This window comes from Ammospiza caudacuta, chromosome 3 (assembly GCF_027887145.1).
Source record: "Ammospiza caudacuta isolate bAmmCau1 chromosome 3, bAmmCau1.pri, whole genome shotgun sequence".
NCBI classification, from domain to species: domain Eukaryota; kingdom Metazoa; phylum Chordata; class Aves; order Passeriformes; family Passerellidae; genus Ammospiza; species Ammospiza caudacuta.
The window spans coordinates 38,782,698-38,807,709 of NC_080595.1; the positions used below are offsets into that span (position 1 = coordinate 38,782,698).

General features: G+C 35.8%; 1 protein-coding gene across 1 annotated transcript in view; it reads left to right on the forward strand.

Annotated features, from left to right (window-relative positions):
• Positions 1 to 25,012, forward strand: part of CRIM1 (cysteine rich transmembrane BMP regulator 1) — a 170,330-nt gene that overhangs the window by 130,859 nt on the left and 14,459 nt on the right. Inside the window, exons 8-11 of the mRNA XM_058800839.1 lie at positions 3,901 to 4,029; positions 14,274 to 14,430; positions 17,022 to 17,143; positions 21,166 to 21,375. Of these exons, the coding sequence (XP_058656822.1) occupies positions 3,901 to 4,029; positions 14,274 to 14,430; positions 17,022 to 17,143; positions 21,166 to 21,375 (618 nt within the window). The remainder of the gene's footprint in view (positions 1 to 3,900; positions 4,030 to 14,273; positions 14,431 to 17,021; positions 17,144 to 21,165; positions 21,376 to 25,012) is intronic.

Sequence of the window (25,012 nt, forward strand, 5' to 3'; positions counted from 1 at the left end):
CCAGTTTTTGTGTTGGTGTGGTTAATATAGGTCCTTAAGGACAAAACTAGCTCCAGACATTACTTGAATGCCACCCTTCTTTCATCATAAATGCAGTTTGATTTCAAGCTGGAATGAGGAGCTTCAGGGTTTGATCGCATATTGTAGTATTTTTCAGTGGACTAGTCAGACTGAAAGTCCACCAACAGCTGAAATATCTGTTGTAGATTTTAAAAGTTGTTTTTAAGTAAATGGTGTTGTAAAGACTTAATTCTAATATTTTTATCAACCTCACAGCAAGCAAATTAATAATCTGCACCAGATTATTAAAATTCTCAGCAGAAAAAATATCAGAGAGGATATATGGGATCATGGTGTTCTAATAGGAATCTGCCTTTAAATATAAGTGCTTGACATCAGCAAAATCTGTGCTCCATTAAATAATCCATTGTTTTCATCCAGACTCTCTTCAAACCCCCTCTCTTTCTTTCCTTCTCTCTTTCTTTCTATGGTATATTGCATTGTCGGTAGAGCACACAAGCAGAAACAGCACCCGTTTTTCCCACCCATTGTCTGTGCATTTGTGCACTGGATCTTTCTTCAGCCCTTTCTACCCAGAGCAGCAGTGAAAGCCCAGTTCAGATGGTGTGGTGGTACATGCTTTTTCAAGCTTAGCTACTGCTTGCCTATTCAAATAGCCAGAAGTCTGGTAGAGCAGATCTGGCTTTATTTGTTGAGTCTTGTCTAGTGAAGTGAAAAGGCCTGATTTTTTTTTTTTTTCCTGGCTTCATTTTTGCACATGTGGGGGTAGGGAATGAAATTATTTCTTTTGTCCTCTGTTTGCAGCTCATTGAGAAGCAGGCATGCATATAAAATTACTGTATCTCAGGGCTTACCTTTAGGGAGAGAAGGGAAAAAGAAACAGATTTGTAAGCTTGACTGGAAACACTGAGGATGCTGAAAGCTGGCCCAAAAGTGGAAGGTAACAGAATAATAAAATACAATGAAGAGAGGACGAAGAAAAACTTTTCAAATTAATATAACAACAGTTTAATTTAATCCTTTATAAGAAATACCATATATTGCATGTATCAAAGGCACAAAAATTGTGTCTTTGTGTCCAAGGCAAAGGAGCATCAAAATACAGATGTTGCGTTGCGGAAAGTCACCAAAACGGATGGATGGATGGATGGATGGATGGATGGATGGATGGATGGGAGGGAGGAAGAGAAAGGAAGAAAGAAAGACAGAAAGTTAGTTTCCTTATATGTTAAGCTACACCTGCAATTACAGGGAAGTTATTTTGAGGAGTAGACTTTAATGATAGGGAGTGAAATACAGTCCTCTTTCTCTCTAGCTTTAGTTTACACCCAAGTGGATCAATGAATATAACTAACCTGCATCTCAACTTTCAGTAAGGCTTTTTTGCTTTTTTTATTGACATGTTTTATCTCACATCTGCAGTCAGATGGTAAAGCTGCAGACTCCTTCAGTTCTCTGGCTTGTGTCAGTGAACTTTTCTCTGGGCAGCAGTAATAATTCATATGATTTGTACTGGTTTTAGCTACCTGTGAGTACAAGATCCCTGTGGTCTCTTTGTCATTTGAAGTGTAAGGTTTGTGGGGGCTGACCAGTGACCTGACTGTAGCTTCAGGGTAGCTCTTGCATTCTGGCCTTGTGCATGTTTAGGATATTTTGGGTAGAGAATGGAGCAATGCTAAAAATCAGTTTGGTTGCAGAACTAGTTTATATACTCAGAGGCCTAAAATAATCAGGATTAATTAATGGAATTTATCATGTTATTGGTGTATATTGATATATAGCAATATGTACATGATTCCTAAACTAAAGGCTTGGTGAAGTTGCAAATGTTAAGTATTAGACATGAATGTGATTTAGTCTGATACTTTATTAAATTAATTTGAAAAGAACTACAAAGACTTCATTTAGACTAAAAGAACTGTTGCTTAAAAATCCATGGATTTTGAAATAGTTTGCTCATTATGACTGTTCTTCTACACTACACGTGCAAACTCAGAGCTGTGAAATGAAGAATTAATGGAAACCAATCCTTTGATCTCCAAGCTTGTTATTTATATTAAATCCCTACAAACAAAAAAAAAAGAAAAAAAAAGAAGATAAATTGAGGTATCTAGAGAGACATGTTGCCATTATGCAACTTCCAGTTTGTGCACAAACAGTTGTTGGCACTGTTCTATATATTTTAAAATGTATTGCTACTTTTCTAATAGAAATTATACAAGCAAGAGAATTTGAGTGTTACTCAGCAAGTGCATAATCTGAACCATGACCTCTGAGATAAGTTTGAAGTTATCTAACTTAATTGTAGTGTCTTTAATGCAGTTTTTTCATTCCAAACTCTAGTTATCCGACCTAATTTTAAAAGGATTAAAAACGTTCATTGCCTGCATAAACTGTTGTGCTGGGAAAAGCAAGTCTGGAGAGAAGCTATGAAAGCTGAAAATTGTGAAAGACAATGAAAGCAGAAACGTTTATTCTTGTAACAGGATCATTTGTAGTTGACTGGAAGGCATGGGTGCAAAAGCTGTGTGCTGGAATGTAGCCAGTATGCACAGGAATCAGTATTTTGTTTAAGAGTGTATACTTCTAGCAAGTTAATCTGCATTGAATAATATTTTACCCTTACTCTGAAAGTAAAGACTATCTGCCTATAGGTAAAAGTGGCAACATCTGTGGTCTGAGGATGAAAGCTGGCAATGTGGCCACCTCCACTCCATATAATTTCTCCATATTTTCACAATTTATCACTTTAGATATGGAAGGCTTTTTAAATTTAATTTTGTATAAATCTTCATTTTTTGAGATAGAGAAGAAGCGTACACTTAAACACTTGAAGCACTGAAATGGAAACTCACAGTTCTTTAAATCATGCGATTTTTGTTTCCTGAATATTTTGTATAATGTTAATAATGCTTATAACTGTGAACTCATTGGTTCTTCAGTACCTGAGTTCTATGAAAAGCACAAGAAAGACAAAATTAGTCTCAGAGAGCAAAAAGTTGTTCAAGAAAAGATAGGTATTGCTTTCCTCCTGAATCCTGCTTTATGATGGTCATTTTGAGGTTTCTTGTTATCTTCGTAAGTGTCTGGATTTTGGTTTATTCTAACAACTTTCTATACTGCAGCATGTTATTTTTTCTGTCTACCCTATGTATCAAAACGAATTTCATACTCCAGCATATTTAAATGGTGTCAAAAAGCAAGTATTATACTGTTGATAAGTAGCTCACAATCAACAATGATCTCCTCAACCTCAGAAAGCATAATCTGGCACAGCAAAGTATACTGTAAAAAGTAATGTTTTCGATAAATAACCATGATAAATGCTCTCCAGAGGTCTTTCACATGCAGAGCATCTTACATTCCCTTTTGGTATTCAGAGTCTCTTCTGCTATAAATTTCAGCAGAGGTGATCTTGTTCACATGGAGAACGATTTGACTTCTGAGTTACATGTTTGATGTGCAGCTTGGTAGTATCAATCAATTCAGCTTCAGAGAAACTCTGCTCAGTTTCTAAAGCAAAAAAATCTGCATGAAATTTTGATTAAACACTTCTGGAGAAATGTGGGCAAAATAAGTATTTTGCATTTAGTTTGAAACTGCATGAGCATGAAAGCTGATTTCATAATGAACAAAAAAGTGGTAATCCTTTTCTGTTTAGATACTTCAGAAATTTTCTGCAGCTTCATGCTGTTTTTGTTGACTGTACATTTGAAACAAAGTCCATTTATCATTTTTTTTTCTAAATTACCCAGAATATTCATCAGAAAAAAAAAATTAAAATTACTCTCTTTACTGTTATGTTGTGTATGGATTTTTGTGAACTCAATTAAAATATTCAAAAATCTCAAATTAATGTGGTTTTTTTCTTATCCGCAGAGCCAACGTATATCACAATAGGTCCGCCCACCTGTGAGGCTTTGGTGAACTGCACTTTGACTGAAAAAGACTGTATCTATAGCTTCAAACTGGACCAAAATGGTTGTCGCATTTGTCAGTGCAAAACGAGTGAGTATGCAGAAATATGGTGGCTTCTACCTTTTATACCAAATTGTATGTGAAAATGGTAGTATGCTGGTTTTTTTTCCATTCATAATGTTGGTTATGTCTTGTGTCGGTACGTGTGTGCTTTATAGTTGTTCATCTTTAAAGAATTGGTTCCTGATTTCTGATGTTGCTTTCTTGCTTAAAATGTGTTTTGAGGAAAATGTACAGTGCTTAACTTTTGAGGTAAAAAATTACCAGCTGGCTAGAAAAGGTAGCAATTTGGGACCTAATATTCATATAGACTTTGAGAAGTCTTATGAGAATTCCTCATTTCATTTTCCTCTGTTTACAGAATTTTAAGAGCATCTAGGTTTCTGCAATTCAAAAAATCCTATTGTCAAGCAGCCTATTTTCAACTTAGGTTTTTTTTGTCAAAATTTAGATTTTGAGGATAAATGTTTGAAAATTATATGCTTGGGAGTGGGTGTTTGTATATGTGCGAGTGTATCCCTATTTATGTTTATTTCTATAACATATTCCTATATTTATTTATATACATATATAATATTTTAGTTAGCATTTTTGCAGGCTTTAACATCTATTTCTTCCCAAAGGAAAAACACTGTGTCTTGTGAGAACTTTGTGTGTATCAAGAAAAACATTTTTTCTCTATGTGTTTCCTTGAGACTTCAGTGTTTACAGGTGAAATATAAATCAGTATCCAGGTTGGCTTTTGGAATTGGCCAACACAGGACGCCTGTGGAGTACTAGTCTCAGCTGCAGGATGCATCTCTGTGGCTGCCAACCCAAACTAGGAGCTCTTTGTAATGTTATTGTAGTTTTTCAGCTTTCTTGCAGCCTCTAAGGCTTCCACAACCAAAGTATTACTCCGTTTCTCTTCTTTTAGTTTGCCCTCTCATTCTCAGCCATTTTGTAAGCCAATATGACTATTGTAGGAGTCTCAAGTAGAAATGGTCAAAATAAAATTCTTAAACAGTACAAACTAAAAAGTTTTAGGAATCGATTGGTGTTGGAGAGGACATCCTAACAAAAGTAAATATATGGCAAGCCATAACAATATAATGGCAAATAAGAAATAATACCTTTGGAAGGGTATTCATGGAAGGATGACTTTCCTTAGGTTACATCCAAGCTATCGCATACTTGCCTTACTTCATTATTCCTAAGGAAAACATTAGAAATGTTAAGATCTGCTTTTAATGTTGTAATTTGATTTTCCTTCTCCTTCTGTTATTATTAAATTAACTGGGGAGCTTTGATCCAAACAAGAAGATGGACACTCATGACAAGTTTCATCATCTGTGCCTGTGCGTGCAGTCCTTCCCTCCAGTTTGGCACACTGGAGACACACCACCACTCCAAAGGATGATTTCTTCTGTCCTAGGTTACCAGCCTGCATATGGACACAAACCACATCTCAGGATGTTCTTGATTCGAGTACTTCTGATTAAATAGTGCAAAAGAACTTATTCAGGGGAATTTTTCTTTTGTTAGATTTGCTTGAAATTTTCTTCATTTTACCGTAGCAAATTGTCTGAAACAAAGTTAATAGTATCATTTATCATCTATTTTTTTTCAGTTAAATAATGTGACTAGTAGATTTCTTAAAAATCTCAGTCATTTAGAAAGAGGAAATCTTTATTTTCTAAGGAAGTGAAGAAAAATAACAGCTTAGAAATCTTCATCATTTGGTGGTTATCAATCAAAATGAGAGAAATTGAACTTTTCTGTCAAGTAATGTCTGTCACTTGCAAGGCTCTCCTCTGGACAAAAGAGGGTGTGAGAAATGAGAAGAGAGAAGTCTTAGGTCAGATGTGCTGAAAATGTACTGTGCTAGCTCTCTGTGTTTTGAGATCCTGTGTACTTTATTGTCCAAACCCATTCAGCTGCATCTTGGTTCTCTTAAGAACATCAGAACTTGTCTTTTCTTTAGCTCATGTAGACTCATGTGGAGTTTTGGGAACATCATTGTCCTTATACTGCATCCATTTGCTTTTTGCTGGTCTAAGCTGCTCAGCAGAGTCAAATTTAACTGCCTCAGTAAGGAAGCCCCCATGTCTACACTAACATTTGAAGTCATCATATCCTAATTCTATTAATCTATTTCCAATAAAGTTTCATTCTTTGTTAATTTATCTTTAGATAGCTCTGCTGAAGGTTTGTTATACTTCAGTTATTTCAGCCAAAATAAAAGCAAAATGGTAAAGTGGAAGAACATAGTGAAGGTGTAATTTGTTCTTCTTTATTACCTGTGTTTGCATTCATGTTACCAGAAATAAGTACAACAGGTTTATTTGGAATGATTAGATAAGTGCAGTATAATGAAATTTGTTTGGCGCTTCATTGTAATTTAGTTTTAAGTGTAACCCACCTCATTCAAGCCAGCTACAGAATGAGAAGGAAGAGAGAAGCAAATCAAAACATTTCTAGAATATTATTTTAATAGAAGTAGTTTACTTTGTCTTTTATCCTTCTTTTCATTTCTGCAGTGAATGCAAAAACATGCTGTAGCAACATGCAGTGAAAACATACATGCTGTAAATAAAATAAAACAGTTTTTAAAAGTAGCAGAGCCAGATCATAGTTGTAACGGGAGGAAAAAAAATCACTGAGCAGAGCATAGACTTATAAGGGAAGAAAGTTCAGGAAGTACACATGGAACCACAAATGATGAGGGAGAAAGAATGATCATACTGACCAGAAGCACCTAGAAGCCAAAGCAGCACTACACAGCAATAAAAGGTAAATACTAAAATCCAGAATCTAGGAAGTACTGCTGCAGAATACCAAGAATAAAACTAAAACAAGTAGGACAAACAGGAAAGGCATTACCAAAAAAAAAAAAAAACAAGAAAAAAGAAAAAAAATGTAGTGTGCAACAATTGCTTGTGTGCTTGCAGTGTCTGGGCCTTTACTTTCATTGGGAGAACTGGGATGGAATGAAGTCTTTAGGAAGACAAATCCATTCGGAGGAGCCCTTGTGGAAGACCAGTGGTCTCCTGTTTGTGAGGCAGGGCTCCTCTTGCCCCAGTGAAGACTAATGGCAGGATTAATAATGCCTGCTGATTGAAGGAATGTAGGATTTAAATCTGATTGATAGTTGTGCTGCACACAAAGTCATTCTTCAGCAACCATCTGCACTGCGGGCCTTGTCTGTTCCCTGGATTAGTTTCATGGAAAAAAAACCTTTAAAATCTCTCCTGTGACTGAGACTAGTATTTTACTCCAACTGAATTGAACATGTAGAATATCTTCAGGACATAACTGTGAACATGTATGAGTTTAATATTTTTTTTTAACATTTCTAATCTTACTGAAATTGAATTAGAGTGTCGCTGTTAATTTAAAAAATTGTTTGCATCATTTAGAAGGCTTATCTTTGTGGTTCCAAGATGAAACTGTCATCCAGTTTCATTAATTTCAGACTCCTTATGGAGAGATGCAACTGGAGAAGGCTGAGATGAGTCATTATAATGCATCACTTTTCACTTTGTGTCATGGTCTCTTTTGTCTGTCAAAGCAAGTCATGCAATCACTATTCAAAAATAAGAAATCTTTGTATATGTGTTTGCACAGTCCCCTCAACATGAAACCACCTTCTCCCCAAAACACATCCTATGGATACACACAGAAATAACTTTGGAAGTCTTGGTACCTTTTCCTTTAATGAGAACAACATGTTTTCTACCATTGAGTTAAAAGGAGACATTATCATTCAGTCTATACTAGCACACACCAGAACCATGGTCCTCAATATTCTGGCAAGTCACACCATCTCCATTTATAGCTGATGAAGCAGAGTGAAATTCCAGCATGGACTTTGGTCTTGGCAATGTGGGTCTTTATTTAGTTGCATAGGTATTCAAAAGCAGGATTGGTAGGTTTGAGAAAACTTAGGTAGGTTCATCTACAGGCTGTCTGTAAATAGCAACAGTTAAGGCTCTGAAGAAGCATAGGGACTGATGATGGCAAAAAGCCTGAGAAAACTTCGTAGGGACTGCAGCAAGAGAACGCATCTCAATTCCTCATTTTGTGTGTTAATTCTTCAATAGTTAAGAGTTCCAACCTTTAGCCAAAATAAGTTCCTCTTATAGCCAAAATTTGAATATTTCATTCCTGTATTTCTGTATGTTGTCCATACCAAGAGATGTGTGTTCTCAACACTTAAATTCTCACAGTTTTAATTTTTTCCATTTAAATAAACTTATTTTGTGTTCATTTCTATGTCAAACTGAGGTCAGACAGTAATTGCATATTAATCATACAAAATGTACTTCAGGCAATGCAAAATTCCTGGAAATAGTAGAGTAAAATATTAATTAGGTAACACTTTTCTGTTTTAGTAGCAATTGTCTTCCAGTGTTACTTTCATTTCACAACGAATTCCATGGAAAATAAAAGTTATAAAATAAAAATCCAGATAATCTTTCTTAGTGCTAAGGAGAGCATATGTTAGATTTTTGAGTAATTCTGAAAGAGAGAAAAAGGATGTCTTATTATCTTTCTGCAGTGATGTAAAAGGGAATAGCTATTACAGGCAAGACTTCAGTTAAGGAAATACAACCCTAGAAAAATTAGGATGAAGCACATTTCCTAAAAATTTAAGGCTCAGATCAGGAAAAAAAGTACATGTTCTTGTAGAACAAAAGTAGTAAATCTAAGCACACGTGCAAGATATTGGAAGTGCTCCCTGAAGAGGATGGAATCATGATGAACAACTCATGCCAAATAAATATTATCTGTATTGTCACTAGAATGAGTCTTTGGCAGGATCTCTGAAGATTACAATATACTGGAGTTAGTGCTTACAATATATCTAGTGCAACAGAAGCAGATAAGAATTTCACCTGGCTTGCCTTGTGAAAGAAAAAGAAAATCAGCGTGCTTGAAGCTTGATCATTATACAGTAATTCCACCTTTGAGATGGCACTGCTACAATTTCATTTTCATAAATTCATGTGTTGTATGCAAATCCTAGATTTGTTTAGAGCACATATCCAAGTGGTTAATTTGCCTCAATGGGCTCACAAGATGATTTATTTAAACAGGGTTTTCTAGCATCACAGCGCCCAGTCCCTTCATTTTTTTCCCAGCTTTTGTGAATCATGATTTAAGTCTAACAAAAGGAGGGAGGGTTAGTGTGGATCTGTGGAGGCAATATATTCAGAGAATTCCAGTTACTGTTAAGTAACCTAGTTTTCTCCTTCATAAATTTGCCTCCCCAGATCCCCACCCCCGAAGATTAAGCAGCTGTAGCAATCCACACCGAGAGGACGGCTGAGGAGTGCTTAATTGTAAAGGTACTGTGAAACAGTTCTCCTGGTATGATCTGTCCTCAGCATCAAGAAAATTATACTGGTTAAGGTATGTAGCTAGCTTTGTGTAGCCATGCTACAAATTTGTAAAAATGGACACCAGCCTAAGCTGAGTTGAAATACTGACATAATTCTTGTCATGTATCTATTAATATTCCCTGGCAGTTGTTTTTTTATCTGTGAATTACTGGACTGAAAACTAAAAGTATTTCAACAAAGAATGCATTTTCAAAACTTTGTGGAGTAAGATGATTTTCAGTCCTTATGATGCAAATATCAGTGTGTCCATATGTAAAATAATATTTTGGAAAAACATAAATATCCCAGTTTAAGAATCTAGATCTTTTTAAATACCATATATATGCTAGAAAAAATAATTTTTTTTTAAAGAGCTGGAATTACAATCAATCTATTAGAAATTCAAGCAGAAGACCCTTTTTAGAGTTAACAAGCAATTCATGGAATTGAATTTTATTTACTTTTTAGAGGGTTTTTTGGGCAGTATTTTATAACACTCCAAATATTCATAGGTTCATGTGAGGTAGGGATGTGAGCACTCTGAAATCAGGAATAAATCATGCATACAGTGGTTTGAGTTTAGGACAAAGACCTGTGATTCCTGTTGCGCTGCATTGCCCCTGAGATGCCATACCTGAGTATGAGAAGAGGTTGTGTTGTATCTGAAATATTCCACTGCTAAGTTAATTCTACCAAATGCAGGCATTGCTAACATATCATGGGACAGAATGTTTTTGTTGTCCTGTTTGCAAGGTGGGACCTCGACTGTAGTGGGTCACATCAGTGTGTCAGCTGCTCTTAGATGCTGATTTTTGAACATGCTTTTCTTTCCTTCAGCAGCCAATTTTACCCAGTTTTACAGATATCGGACAACCTTTTAAAACTAGAGTTGATGTTTGTGTTGAGAATAAGATACTTACTGGAAAGAGTCTTAAAACACCAGATAGTTTGTGTGTAGAATGCTTGCCATATCTTGGTAATCATCAGTTCTCAAGGCTTTTTTTCTACAGTGGTGTCCCATCCTCCATATCCCAAAGAGATTCCTCTTAAACTGTGTAATGCTCTAATGAAACTCTCAGTATCTGTTTTATTATAGTCTGCATATATGAAAGGGTTTGTAAATGTGTAGAGAAAGTGGGAAAAGAAATCATTATATTTAGAAGGAGTTTATGGACAGTGGTGACTAGGCTTAAATACCTCACCAATGGGTTTTTTTGGAAGATTAATTCATCTTCAGCTGTTCTTTCTGCTTGTATTTGTCCAACAGCATCACATTAAATTGATCCAAATGAATCCAATGATTTGAAATTTCCATATGCAGGTTGGCATATAATGTGTTTAATTGTATCAAACTACAGAACAAAGTATTTGCTAGTACTGCAGTCTTTAGAGGACTCAAAGTCTGTAAGCAATAGCTTTTGCCAGTGTGGTGAGGACTAGTGAAGACTGTGACTAGACTGTGAACTACCAGCTGCACCTGTTGGAACTGGCTTTGCTGCTGCTTTTGCAGTCATGGTTGCATGTGGCAGAGAAAACTGCGTGATCTTGTGTGGGTGGGATTCACTGCTGTAAGTACCCAGTGCTTGTTAGTCCTCAAGTATTAGTTCTAAGCAGAAGTTCTATTTAACAACAGCATTGGTTCAGGACAAACAACCTTTCCACGTTTAGTGTCCTAGCCTTCTACTGTACTTGATTCTCTCAGCATTTTATGTGATATTTCAGCTAATGTCACATTCAAAAGCTAAGTATTTGTTGTAAAAATACAGTTCTATGACCCTGAGACATTGAGGAACACTTTCATCTTTTATTAAGGTCATAGCTCATCAGTATCATTCTTGAATCATCCAATATCCTCCATCTGAACTCTGATCTTGTCATGCAAATTGTTTTCTGGTTCATGTTTTATAAGAAAAATTAATGAACATGTTTCTACTCACCATGTAGAACTCTACTCTCAATCCAGATATTTCCCTAAGCAACACAATGAGAGATGTTTTCCCTTTAATTAATTTCCTGTTCATCATTTTGTTTCTGTTTTAGTCTTCTACTTCCTATCTAACCATCAATTTCGTTCCCTGTGTGATGTCACTGTAACTAATCAGTCACAAAAATAAAAAAAAATAGCTTATACTTTGTGTTTAAAAGCTTAATCCCATTCTGTTAGAGTTGCAGTGACGTGCAAGTGCATAATGCAGTTCTGTCAAACTCAGATGGTAATTTTCTTCTGCATTAGCTTTTAAAATGTTTGCTGTATTCTCACTGCAGTCTGTCTGGTTGCCCTGATACACTTTTGAAGCAATTATTAGATCAGGTAGGGCTGGATCTTTTCTCTGCAAATACATTCATGATTTGGGATTCAGTTTCCTCATGAAATTTATCTACGCAGAGGTGCAAAACATCCTCAAACAATTACTCTCCTACCATTTTGTCATAATAGATTTCCTCAGTTCATTGCAGTTGACTTTCATGAACTAGTGAACTAGTTCTCCTTGTTCTTTAGTGTCACTTGAAATGCAAAACCTTAGCAAAAATTCTAGTTTTACTTATCTTTTCATAATGAATTAGTCATTCTTTTAGTAGTGATAAATTTAAAGCAATAGCTAAGGCTATAGAAAATTGTTAGGATGACAATTGTATACATAAGAATATTTAGGTTTGCAATCTTTTTCTCTTCTTTCTTTCTCTGATAGCTATGCTTTGCTTTGTGACATTGGTGATTCACCTAATTTTCTGGAAAAAATACCTGGCTTAAAATGCTGGACTGTGCTTTTAATCAGGCCTGTACAGTGGACATAAACTCTGTACCAGATGGTACTTCATTTAGAGACTGCCTGCTGTTGTCATGTTTTTAATAATGTTTTAATAGGAGACATTTAGAAAATTAGATGTAAATTCAGAAAGCAGACCAGAATTCACATCCTTAGTTTCATGACACTGCATTTCTTCATAGAGATTTTTTTTCAAAACTATTTAAAATCTATTTCCACAGTTTGTACTGTCATACTATCAGAAATTTAAGTGCAATAACATGTTAATTTCAGTAAAGAGCATCTTAGCAGAATTTAATTTTCAGCATCTTATTTGAAAGACTGTGAGCAGAGGTCTTTGGAGATTATCCTAATCACCTCATACATAACATTGACATAACACTAGAAAGTTTATACATTAACAGTCATCTGCACTGACTTCAGCAAAGTTTCCCTTTCTGCTTGACATAGTCAGACTTTTGATGCTTTCTCATATACTGTTTGTCTGTTCCTGGGAGGCAATGGTGATTATTAGTCACCCACCTCAAGGCTCTGAAGTGCTTTTCTTTCTCGGCCACTTACAAAGTGAAAATTCTTTTGAGGATAACTCACTATGGAAAGGATTAAGCAAGGAGGATATTGCTTCGAGACTGGATCTCCTAGTTAGTATGTCAGCTGACTATTTGAGTTTTAAGTATATTTAACATCATAAGCTACTTGGGATGAGACACTCGGGATGTCTTCCTGCTTTGTAGCACTGCCCTTAGACACCCTGAGCCTTTTAATAAAGTGTGTATATTAACTTTACTTGTAACAAACTTCTTTTTTGCCTCTGAAAATCAGTTTCACTAGCCAAATCAGAGCAGAATAGAAGACTGAAAACAAAGTATTTGGCTGTGGGACTCTGAGTCGTCATTATTTTGCCATCTTCTATATCTTCATGGTCAAACCTGGATGTTGTATTTTGATACCACTCCTTAACAGATAATCTGGATACAAATAAGATAAAGAAATATGCCAAGTAAAAAAAAAGTTCTTCTTTTTTTTTTTTTTGAGATTTTTTTAAATTGTTGTTTCCAGCTCTTCATTTTACCTTGCATACCCAAATTCCACCTCAGAAATAGGCAGTGGATTTGCTGGTTTTTCCCTGCCAAGACTTTGTAGTAGTGTGAGTGTTCCAGCTAGAGATCAGCCATCCTTTAAATATCACTCTTGAAGTCAGGCCTTTGGATATCACCCATCATATTCTTCAATTGAAGAATCTTAATTATATGTCCCTCTTTTTCTATTTTGATCTCACTTTGGCTATAGTAATAATAGGCATTTCTTTCCCTTGTGTTTTGCATCCTTAGTGTAAAAAACCCCATAATTCTGTTTCCTCTCACCTCTGCAACCAATAAAAGGACATTGTATCCCAAAATATGTTAAGAGTGGTCTTTCTAGAAAAGCAAAAAGAAACTAATCAATCTCAAAATAGTAAATTGCAATGAGGGGATATAATGACCTTTATTTATCTCTGTACTAGAAAAATTGAATGCCAACAGTTCAACATCTTCCTTATGCCACCACAAGAGGCGGAAAACTTGGTACTGGATTTCAAGAAACAGATCTTTTAGTCTCGCATCTCTAAGCTTCAATCACATCTTAGGGTATTGCAGTTATATTTTTAAAAAGCAGATCTTAATCAAGTTGACAGCAAACAGCATAAAAAATAAAAGTTTTTAATATATCCCACCCTTTCAGTACTTACTTTAAATAAGTAGAAGATAAGTAAAGATTATCTATATTGAACAAAAGCCTACTAAACCCACATAATGTGTGGCTATTATATGTTATTTTAGATGTGTTATTATGAGCCAATGGAGAGACGGATGTTGGACTCCATTGGTTGTGCATCTGTTCATAAAACCATGTTAGTTTGTGGTACCAGGTCGTACTCCCCAAGATGCTGACAGGAGCTGAAGAATCCTGTAGTGTCTGCTCATACAGTTTGGGTTGTTACTGCAGAATTCTGTCAAATATTTTAAAAACAGGACAGTCCAAAGGTAAGGCCTAGCAGTATTACGAAAGTGACAAAGTGAAAGGGAGCAGAAGGTTTATTGTGCTGAGGACATGTTTGTATAAGCAGTGTTCATGTTGTGATGAGCTGTGTGTGTCCTTGCAGGGGAGGAGCTGTGCACCGGCCTCATTTCGGGCTGTTCCTTGGACTGCTCCTTCGGCTTCCAGACTGACGCCCACAACTGTGAGATCTGTCAGTGCCGGCCGCGGCCCAAGAAGTGCAAACCCATTGTATGTGACAAGTACTGTCCCTTTGGATACTTGTACGTATTCTCATCCCGAAAGCACACTTCATGCAACCCCCGTCTGCGGGAAACACGCAAAAGTCCAGGCGTATCCACTTGGCTTTGCTTGGGGCATATCAGGGTGGTAGGAAAATAGAAACGGCGTTACGGATGTGGGAGTGCGGTGTTCTTCAAAATGGATTTTGATCAACACATTTAGAAACGGAAGCTCAAAAAACAGCAGATTATAAAGGGAAAGCAGTGTTAAATTGTTGAAGAATTTGACAAACAAGATGAGAAAGCTACTTACAAGTAATATCTCTTACATGTAGCATTTTGAAATTCTTTTGGCATGTTTTGAGGAACTTCTATTTTATAGCCCATTTATTTTACTCAAATTATTATCTAATATTTCGAGTTTCTTTTAATCTTGATATGACAGCAGACTAGTTTTAGTAAGATATTTTTGTTAATTGCAGGATTTGTGAAGAATAGTACTATATCTTATCTATGTTTTTGTAAATGCATTCAAAATCTGTATTTGTGGTAGACTTCTTTTTCCATAAAAGTAAATATTTATGGTTGTGAAACAGGTGATGAAAACTGAGTGGGTCTTTTGTTGCAGAAGTTTCTTAGTAATTAGTTTGAGTGGTGTCTCTATATATATCTATGTATTTTACCAGTAAATTATATTTTGTATGGGTTCATTCCATGTCACTGCCTGCTTTTCACAATACTTTAATTTCTACCTCATGACAGCAGATCTTCAGATAACATTCAAATTTTTCTATTTTTTGCAACTCGTAGTTTTTGATAGTAATACTCCTTAAATTTCTGCTTCATTTTAGAGTTCTCTTTGGCCCTTGTTCATAAATGTTGCAGGCTTTTTAATAGCCATTTTTACTGGGGTGTGTCCTCTTAGTACACTGAATAGTAAATGAGAGAGGAAAACAAGGGATTTTAAATTAAGGAGTCAATAAAATTATCATCAGGCATGTTGACTTCAGGACTGGCTGAGACTTACCGTCAGTTTTGCAAGCGAGAGAAAGTAGAACCAGAGGGAAGTTACAGAAAAGGAATCCTGTAAAGAGCAGTAATTTTATTCTTTATGTATCATGAGTTTAATACATTGACCTACAGAGCATAATTACAATTCATGTATGTGATTTTTTTTTTACTTAGATGAGCTGAACCACACTCTTTTTCTTTTTTTTTTTTCATTCAAGTGTATGCTAAACAGTTTTATTAGAAAATCTCTGTGAATTATATAGCAAAAGCACTTTAAAAATGACAGCACATTTTAATGAGCATAGTATGGTAGTTGTAAGATTAAGATGTTTTAAAAACTAGTTGATTTCAAGCTGATGCCAGTGTTTTCAGGAACTCTGTCTTTGGGATGATTTTTCCCATACATTTTTGTGCACCTGAAAAATATATGAACTTTAAACCGTTTCACATTATTTGGAGAATAGTTTTCAATTTAAATTATGGGCTTACATGCAGAATATAATTTTATTATGCACAATGGCTGATATTTTTAAATAATTAATGTTTAACAAAGTCTTCAGATGATTTTTTAGAAATTGGAAATGAGCACTCTAATCTTGTCATTCTCTACAAAATACATGAAAAATTACACTGAATGAAATTAATAACATTTAAAGATATCTTCATATGGAACTATTGGTAATATAAAGGGCTAAAGTTGTGTCAAGGACTGCTTTAGGATCATTTCACTTCGAGTTTTACTTTGTTGTGAAAATTATTTAGATTTGTGGTTGTATGGCATATTTGTTCAGTTTACTGCTACTGTGCCAAATTCTTTTTCTAAGCACCATGTATTTGACTTCCAGGTCTGTTGTGCTCATTAAAAACATGGGGTGTAATGGAGGACAAATCTCTATTTTAATGTAAACATTTAGTCACAAATAGGACACAAAAGAAAGAAATATTAAAAGACAAGTATATTAGAGAGTGAGCAGTTAGGGATTAATCATCATATTTATGACCTTTTTTTAAGACTGTTACAAGTTAGTAATTGGAAATATTGAGTTGGTGCATCTTTAAAGAAACAAAAACCTTTTCATAATTGTCTGAAAAAATCTGCTAGATAAAGCTCACTGTTTAAAAGCTCTGCACAATAATGGAAAGAAGCATTCCTTTTGATGGGATAGGAATACATAAAGTCTTCATTCTCCACTCTACTGTATTGCAATTCGTTATTCTCAGCCTTTTAACTAAAAATTAGATAAAGTTTTCTACAGCTTGAAGCCAGGCTTTCTAGATATTTACATCATTTATTTCTCCTCTATCCTGCTAGATCATTTTCTATAAGTTCCCATGTCTGTTCTTTGTTTTGTACATCTGTGCCAAAAGCTTGAGTAGTGTTATCTGCCTTTGTGAAAAAAGACAAGGAAACATTGAGCATAGGATCCACTGAATGGAGGGAGGGTATGCCAGGGATGGACCCCATAAAGCTTGTACAGTCCATAAAACACTGTATCTAAAGGTGACAAGTATCAATAATTTTCTTTGCTCATCAGTCATTTTTAGGGGGGATGCTCTTGCTTTAAAGATGTAGATATTTAAAGTGACTTGCTGACCCTTTACAACTCATTTTGCTCCTCTAGGAAGAACAAGCATGGCTGTGAAATCTGTCGGTGTAAGAAGTGCCCCAACCTGCCTTGTGGTAAAATCTGTCCATTGGGCTTCCAGCAGAACAGTCATGGCTGTGTTGTCTGCAAGTGCAGAGGTACGTGCCCCTGCATTACCACCTCTAACTACAACTTGTTTGCAAAGCAGGTGGAAACCAGGGTGAAAGAAAAGCAACACTGCACAGGATATTTACAAATTGAAATATGGTAACTGGGGGGGAACCAGTTCAACATTGCTCAAAGAAATGTATTGTTTTGTGGTGTTTGTTATTATCTATTCATCTGGGCTTCAACAGAAAGCTTCAGCTCTGCTTTTATCTCCCACTGCAAAGTCACAAAACGTTTGTTATCATTAATAAAAAGTGGATCAGGCTCTTAATAAGCAACTACTACTACTACTACTAATGAGGAAATTTAGGGCATTTTTTTCAGTAGTGATGTTCATCTTGCCTTTTTCACCATTGCCTTTTCTTCACAAAGAAGTGTTGGATTTGATAAATATCCAGTGTATCACATAAAATTGGAGTGCTGTTTCTTGGATGCTTTTCAGGCAATCTTAATGAACAATGAGTAGAGAGAACAGCTGCCCGGGAGAAAGGACTTGGTGTTCTTAAGCTAAAAATTTCACACATGCCACATCCCCAACCTATAACCACCAAGTTCAAGATGGACCTTGAGATCAGATGTTCATTTGCTGTCTGCCATATACTTGTGCTACTTTCAGCATCTCTCTTCCTTACAATATTTTCAGGTTATGTTCTCAATTAATCTGGGTATCAGACTTCCTTCATTATTCATCTCCATGTGTTGCATTTCATAACTTTTTGGTTTTGCTCAGTTTCTCTCTCATCCTAACTGCTTTTTCATGCTTATTATCTTTGACTCTTACTTGTGTGGTTTGAGTAGTCAAGTAAGTTTTATTACTTTCCATTGCTTTGTCCAATGACCCTATTCTCAACTTCTCGCTATTTCTTCTGCATTAAAAAAAAAAAAAAAAAAAAAAAAAAAAAAAAAAAAAAAAAAAAAAAAGTAAAAGAACAAGCTATGGGAACAAAGCACTGGTAGAAAATATATGAGTTCTTGAAGTCACTCTCCTGTAGTTGAAGGCAAACATGCAATTATTTGAATCAAAAATATCCAACACTATCTTTTTTCTATATAATATTTTACAAAGCAGACAGTTTAAGAAACTTTCAGACTTCTAGCAAAATAAAAGTTGAATGTTATAAACATATTTTGCAGATGTGAGAAGCAGAGATTTCATTGACATAAGCTGCATTGTATGACTTTTACTATAAATTAAAGTTTTAAAAATTAAATAAGAAAGGGTAACTGCTGAATGGTGTCCCATTGCGATAATTCTTATTACTCAGTTTGTCATTTGGCTCACAATCAGAACACTTTTCCTGATTGTCATAATGCTGTGACTAAATACACACAAAGTGTTCCCTTAGATGTACCGTAATTGCCTCCCAGGCTATAAACTTTGGTCACTAATTATGTGTATGCACACTTTTAAGTGCTCTCCTTAACAAGTGTGGATTTTAAAATGTGCACAATTATTTAGTGAAATTAACTTGATCCATCTCTAAGTAGTATTTACTGTTGTCATGATCATAAAGATACCAAGCCATGAGCATAGCACTTCAACATCCCTTCGTTTGCAGTTTTGTCAAAGAATGATTGGAACAATCACCAGTATGTTCTGGGGAAAATGTGAGTCCTTGTTAAAATTTTGACCGAGAATCCTTAACTTAGAGGAAGGGTTGGGTAAATCCCCTGCCTGTGAATTAGCTCCGCTTTCTAAATTGCTTCTGCCAGAAATAGTTTGTGCTAGGATTAATAGAACCATAGAAGTACAGGCTGGAGTAGTATCTGACAAACTGAGAGCCCACTTCTTTACTCATGCATGAAATAGGGTGTATCTGGATAATCCTTGACAGATGTTTGTCTAAGATTTAATTTATTAAGAATCTCCACTTTCAAAAGACACAAAAAACCACAACAAAACAGAAAGAGAAAAAACCAAACATTTCTAAAATAGTGTTGTCCTGTCGTTAGAAACATATGACATTTTAAAATGAATTTTCTAAAATTAGTGTCTCATCTTATACACATTGAACTGGTTACTTGTTGTCCTGAGCTTAGCAGACATATGGAGCAACTAAGCACCATTCCCTTTAGAATTCTTGCAATATTTAAGGGGTTACAAATGCAGGCTTGTAAAGATTTTTTGGGTGGGAAAAGGGTTTCTAAGTCAAACAAACCCAGTTACTGCAGTTTCTTATCGCTGTTCAAAACTTTGATACTGTGCTTTAGCCATAGAAAATCTTCGGACTAGTAGAAGTAGTAGTGCTGTATTTATTTAAGTTTACAGTGCTCCTGTACTTGTGTCTTATATTGACCTTGCCTCTTCTGCAGTGGTGTCACATTGCACACTTTCTTTCCTTGTGAACTGCTGTATCTCAGATCATTTCAAAGATACTTCTAGTTAGCTAATTACTCCCATTTTGCATTTACACATTGGATTTTTTCAAATATTAGCTTTTGTACTGATTGTTTTCACTTTCCAATTTTTAATTACAATCTCAGTTTGTGAACTTAATTTTGAGTACCCACTTAGGTATGTTTCTCCAAATTATGGAGTGTACTTTAGAATATTTTAGGAAAAAATCTGATTGCTTCAGAAACCCTTTTCCCTTGCTAAATAAGCAAAGTCTTACTATGTAGGACTTCTGAGTGTCAAAAATTATTTTAATATAGAACAATATTCCAGCAATAATAATTCAAATCATAATTTAAATACTTTGATGCTAAATTATGAAAGTACAGTAACTGAATTTAAGTTTTTTCACAGTATTTCTGTTCATGCACCAGGATGAAGTCTGTTCTAAGTATTTTATCCTTATGCAGCATTTTTGTTTAGTTCACAAAATGGTGTACTAATGTAACTTCTGTACATTGGCTTTCTATTCTGATAATGTGCCTCAAACTAACTTTGTACCATCTGCTTGTGAAATCATCTTTGATAGATCTGCCACAGCTGAAGTGCTGACCTACATACTAGTGTGCAAAAAACAAAAAAAAAAACCACCAAAAAACACCCCAACCAACCAAAAAACTAACAAGCAAAAAAGCTGAGTGCTTCCTAAAATTACATGTAAACATTACTGCTTCTCATACATTATCCTTTTTTAAAAGAAAATTAATTAAGAGCTTAGTACAAATGATGTTATATGTATGTCAGCAGAACATGGTTGGCATACCACTGAAAACAAGTCAGTTCACTGACAAACTGCTCCTGCATCCTTCATCATAGTAGTGATGTGGATGAGGGAGTGTTTGGCTCTAAATTCACTCTGCTGATTAACAAAGAATATATTGAGGCTGAATCCTGCAGCACTTAAATACCCGTTAAGATACAAATGAAACTTTATCCTCCCTGGACCAACTGCTTGTGTGTTCTGACAGAATGCAAGTAATACCACAGTCTAAGCTACTGTATTCTCATCTCAGTAAAAGCTAAAAGAAATGAGGGATGAAATTCTCATCTTTCTCTTCCAAATATCTCATTTATTGTAGTAATATAAACAAATAATTTCTCACTGGAAGTACTTTATGGCATATTTCCAGTATCTACCATTACCCTGTTAGCACCTGATTGCAATTTTTTATCATTTGCAGGACTATCCATAGCTCATTTAAATGTTTTTATATTCTACTTGCTCTCAGATACATTATAGATAATCTAATGTGCTATGATATTTAAATATTTCATTTTAAATATGCTTCATACTATGTGCTATTTCCCTCCATTGCATTTCTCCTTTTTCTTATATTATTTAGACACTACTACATTTCTGGTTGATTGAAAAAGTATAGGTTCATCAGAAGAAAGTGATTATATTTTCCAAGGAAATACTACAGGACATCCTATTGCCCCTTTCAGTGTACCTTTTAATTGTTTCCTGTGTGTTCTTTTAAGTGTAAATGATAGGACTGTTATTTACTTGGTCTAATTTGTGCTTTAAAAATAAATGCAATCCAGTCACGAAGTTGGTGTTTCTTCCTAACCAACAGATGCTTATCAGGACACCTCATTTTTCTTTGGTTTTTGCAGAGGCAACAGCTTCCCTTATGCCTCCTGTTAAAACAGGCTCCTGCCTGTCCATGGATGGGCGGCGGCACGAGAACGCGGAGAGCTGGCACGACGGCTGCAGGGAATGTTACTGCCACAATGGGCGGGAAATGTGCGCCCTGATCACCTGCCCCGTGCCCAGCTGTGCCAACCCCACCATACATCCAGGGCAGTGCTGTCCATCGTGTCCAGGTAACACAAGATTTCTTCCTCATGCTTTGTAATCAAGTTTCATTTCACTTGTGTTCTGTTTCTTAATACATTAAAGTAATCTCACACATACTTCAGTAGTAGGCAGAGATGAAGGTTTCTATGCTCTAATGTAACATGAGAAGTTGCTGTCATTAAGTTCTCAGCTGTGGAAATGGGAACTTACATATTTAAAGCATATGCAAGTTGTGGGTCCTAACATGTTAATCTTTGACACATTGGAATCTTTAAACTAGTAAAAGTGAAAGTTTCTGGTTTGTTACCTATAATAGCAAGTATTGTAATAGGCCATTACATTTTCATTTTTGATTTTGAAGTGGAGTTTTATTAAAATGTGTGTTGTACAACCCCTCAAAGATGTACACAAACAGATGTCTTAAGTAATTGAACATTGTGATTCTGTGTTCTGAGGAAGGCTCCTATGCCACCAGCAGTAGATTATTTCAATACTTTCAGTGGAAAGGGCAAGTACAGTTTATGTTGCATTCCAATATCGTTTTAGTAATATGAGAAACATCTATGAAGAAGTATGGGTAGAATGTAAGATTAATGCCCTCTGTTTTCAGACTTATTCCTACAGTATTTTATGTGCTAAGTAGATTAATTTGTAATACAGTAATATTGTCCATGACTTTATTGGGACTCATGGTAGGAGTAAGAACAATGAGGCTCATTAAACTTCTATAAATAGAGAACAGCAAGACAGTATTGGCAAGATATAAGCAATTATGAACTTTTTCTAATACTTTGTAAAGAACAGGAAATCCTAGGGGCAAAATAAACAGATCCTCTTTCTGAAAGTGACAGAGAACAGTGCATCCTCCCAGTGACCTAAGATAACCAATCTCTTTAGATTGCTTAGACAAATGGTGATCTCCAAGCCAGTTCACACCTTGTGGTAGTAACTGGAAAAATCAGTCAGTCCCCAGAAAGATGGAAGATTCCAAAGGGTCTCTCTCTTTCTCTTTCAGCCTTTTCACAATGATTTGTGTGGTATTGTAGGGGATGATGTACTTCATATGGATCAGGTTAACATCAGTCTTGTCTTATAAAAAAAACAAGATTCAAAATTTATAATATATGGTGTTTGTTCCAATTCCAGCAGTTCTCTTGTTAGGTCCCCAAGAGTCATCCTTGACTTCATTCTAATGTCAGCATACTCGTGCATCTTGATTTACTGAACATGTGCAGAATACCTCAGAGCATTCAAATAAGATTAATGGGAATTTTGGTCTTTCAGCTGGCCAGCAGCTAGTTACTTTGTGTATGGAGAGGAAGTTTGGGTAAATTCATTCACAAGCCTAATGTTCAGTTTGTGGAAGAAAGGTCAAAATAAAGTTAGCAGAACCTATTATCTCACACTATACATTTCTTGTGGATGAGATCAACGTTTGATTCTGAGCACCAACAATGTTGGTCTCTTTTATAAAAGCAGTTGCTTAGCCAGCAGTGTCCATTCCTTTAGGAGAGAGGGTCTGCATAGGTTTCTGTGTCTGACATCAATCCTGCTTTCAAGCCACTGGTCACCTAGCTTCTGTTTAGGTAAAGTCACACTTCGTGTAAACTCTTACAATGCTAGGGCAGACACAGCATTTTAAAGATGGGATATATAAGGGTAGGAATTACTATGGTCAAATTAGTCTCAATATGGGTTTTTTTCCCCACTGAGGTCTTATATTTGTTAGAAATGTAATTCTGATTTTATTTTGAACACATTGATTACCCTCTGATGATGTTTAATATATATCATGGCTTTAAGTAGATTGGAATACAGTGTTAAGTAGATTGGAATTGTGAGACTGAGAGCATGTCACTCATATGTATTTGCCATAAGATTATTGAAGTAATTAGCAGTCCTGAGGTACTGGGTTTGGAATTGCACTCTTAACTCATCCACAGGGAAGTGGCAGCTCTCATAGATCATTTTGTAAACTGAAAAAAAAAATGCAATTACATTCAATTCCACATTTAGTCAGTTTTCAGCAGAGCAAGATATGCATGGAGTGCTAAAACATCCCTTATAATCACATTTCTATATATTAAGAGGTTTATATGGATCATCACAATGCTTGTAAAAATCTTAAGGTTTCCTGTAAGGTTTAAAAGCCATTAATTGCTACTGTTCCACAGAACCATGCTATGTAGAAAGTGTGTATTTGTTTGACCAATTGTTTCCTGAGGTAATGTAGCTGCACACTTGTGTCACTTCAGTTGCAGTGATGCATCATTATCAATGCTGCTGAGGAAGCAGTAGGCAACATATACAGCAGTGCTATCTGGTTGTGCTTTTTTGATCAGGAACAGTAATTAGCTGTAGCAAGACAGGCCTGTGACTTTGCAGAAAGTTAAATGCAAAGGAGATGACTCAGAAAATATTAGTATTACTTTTGCCATGGTGAGTTAAGATGCCATTGCATAACTTGTAATATATTGTTCCAGCTGAAATAAAAATCTAACAGTGACAAGGCAGCAGACTAGCAATCTTATTCAGGTAAATGCTGCTGAATCATGTATGTGGTTCATAAATATAAGCAATTGGAAAAGCATGGCATAAGCAAACTGGTGAAAGATAAAATAATTCCCTGAAAGAAAAGCACAGGACTTTGTGAATAGACTAAAATCAGTCACAGTCAGCTTCCTTGAGTTCTACCAATCATTCTCCAGAAATGAAAACACAACTGAGTGGCGTTTCCTCTACGTGGCAGTGTCATAGAGCAAAGGGCACAAACGCCGTTCTCCAGACAGGAACAGTGGTGCTAGAAACATGGAGAGAAGCCACAAGCACTTTGTGAGCCTTGGCCTGCCTAAATGCCTAGAGGAGCTGCTGTACACTTAATTTTTCTCTCCTTAACCAAGATATTTGGGTTAGGATGATGTTCACATTAGGCATCATTATAATGAAGTAGGTGACAGGCACCTTCAGAAAGTGGTTTAGAGATGTAGCACAATTAGCAAGTCACTTTTTTCTTCTTCTCCATTCACAGTATAGGAAACCTGAGGAGGTTCAGTTCTTAACAGAGGCACCTAACTTAGCTGTCTATTATAAAATGGGTTGAATTCAGGCTGAAGGACATCACTAATAAGCCTGAAGCTTCACTTTCAAAGCCTGTAGCTTGCAAACTCATGGCTTCCACAGCTGAAAAAACATGATGTGTGAGGCATCTTGGTATCTATGCATAATGCGTGGAAAAAGCTGGTGGTATTACTCCAGGTCCAAAACAACCAGCATGGTAGGCAGGCAACTATTACTGCCCTTATTGTCCCTAGTGGGGGATAGGCTTCAAAGGATTTTAAGCAGGCTGAGATGGTGGCATAACTATTTCTTGATGGTAAATGCTTAAGTACTCAAGGTACCTGATAGGTTTCTTTTTTTATCTTTTAAATCACCAAGAAGTGAAGAGTTCCCCCATTTTTTTAATACCCCAGATGCTGGAGGACACTTATGCTGACAAAGGGAAACAGTTTCAGTTCCTTCCTTAACTTGAAAGAGGTCAAATTTCTTCTCTAAATGGCCAGGGTGAATCTTTTAGCCAGGGCTGCAGAGGTGATGTAAATAATTGCTTGCAAAGAAAGCAAGGTTCATTTGTTGAGATACAATTACTGGAAGGATAAGGCTACA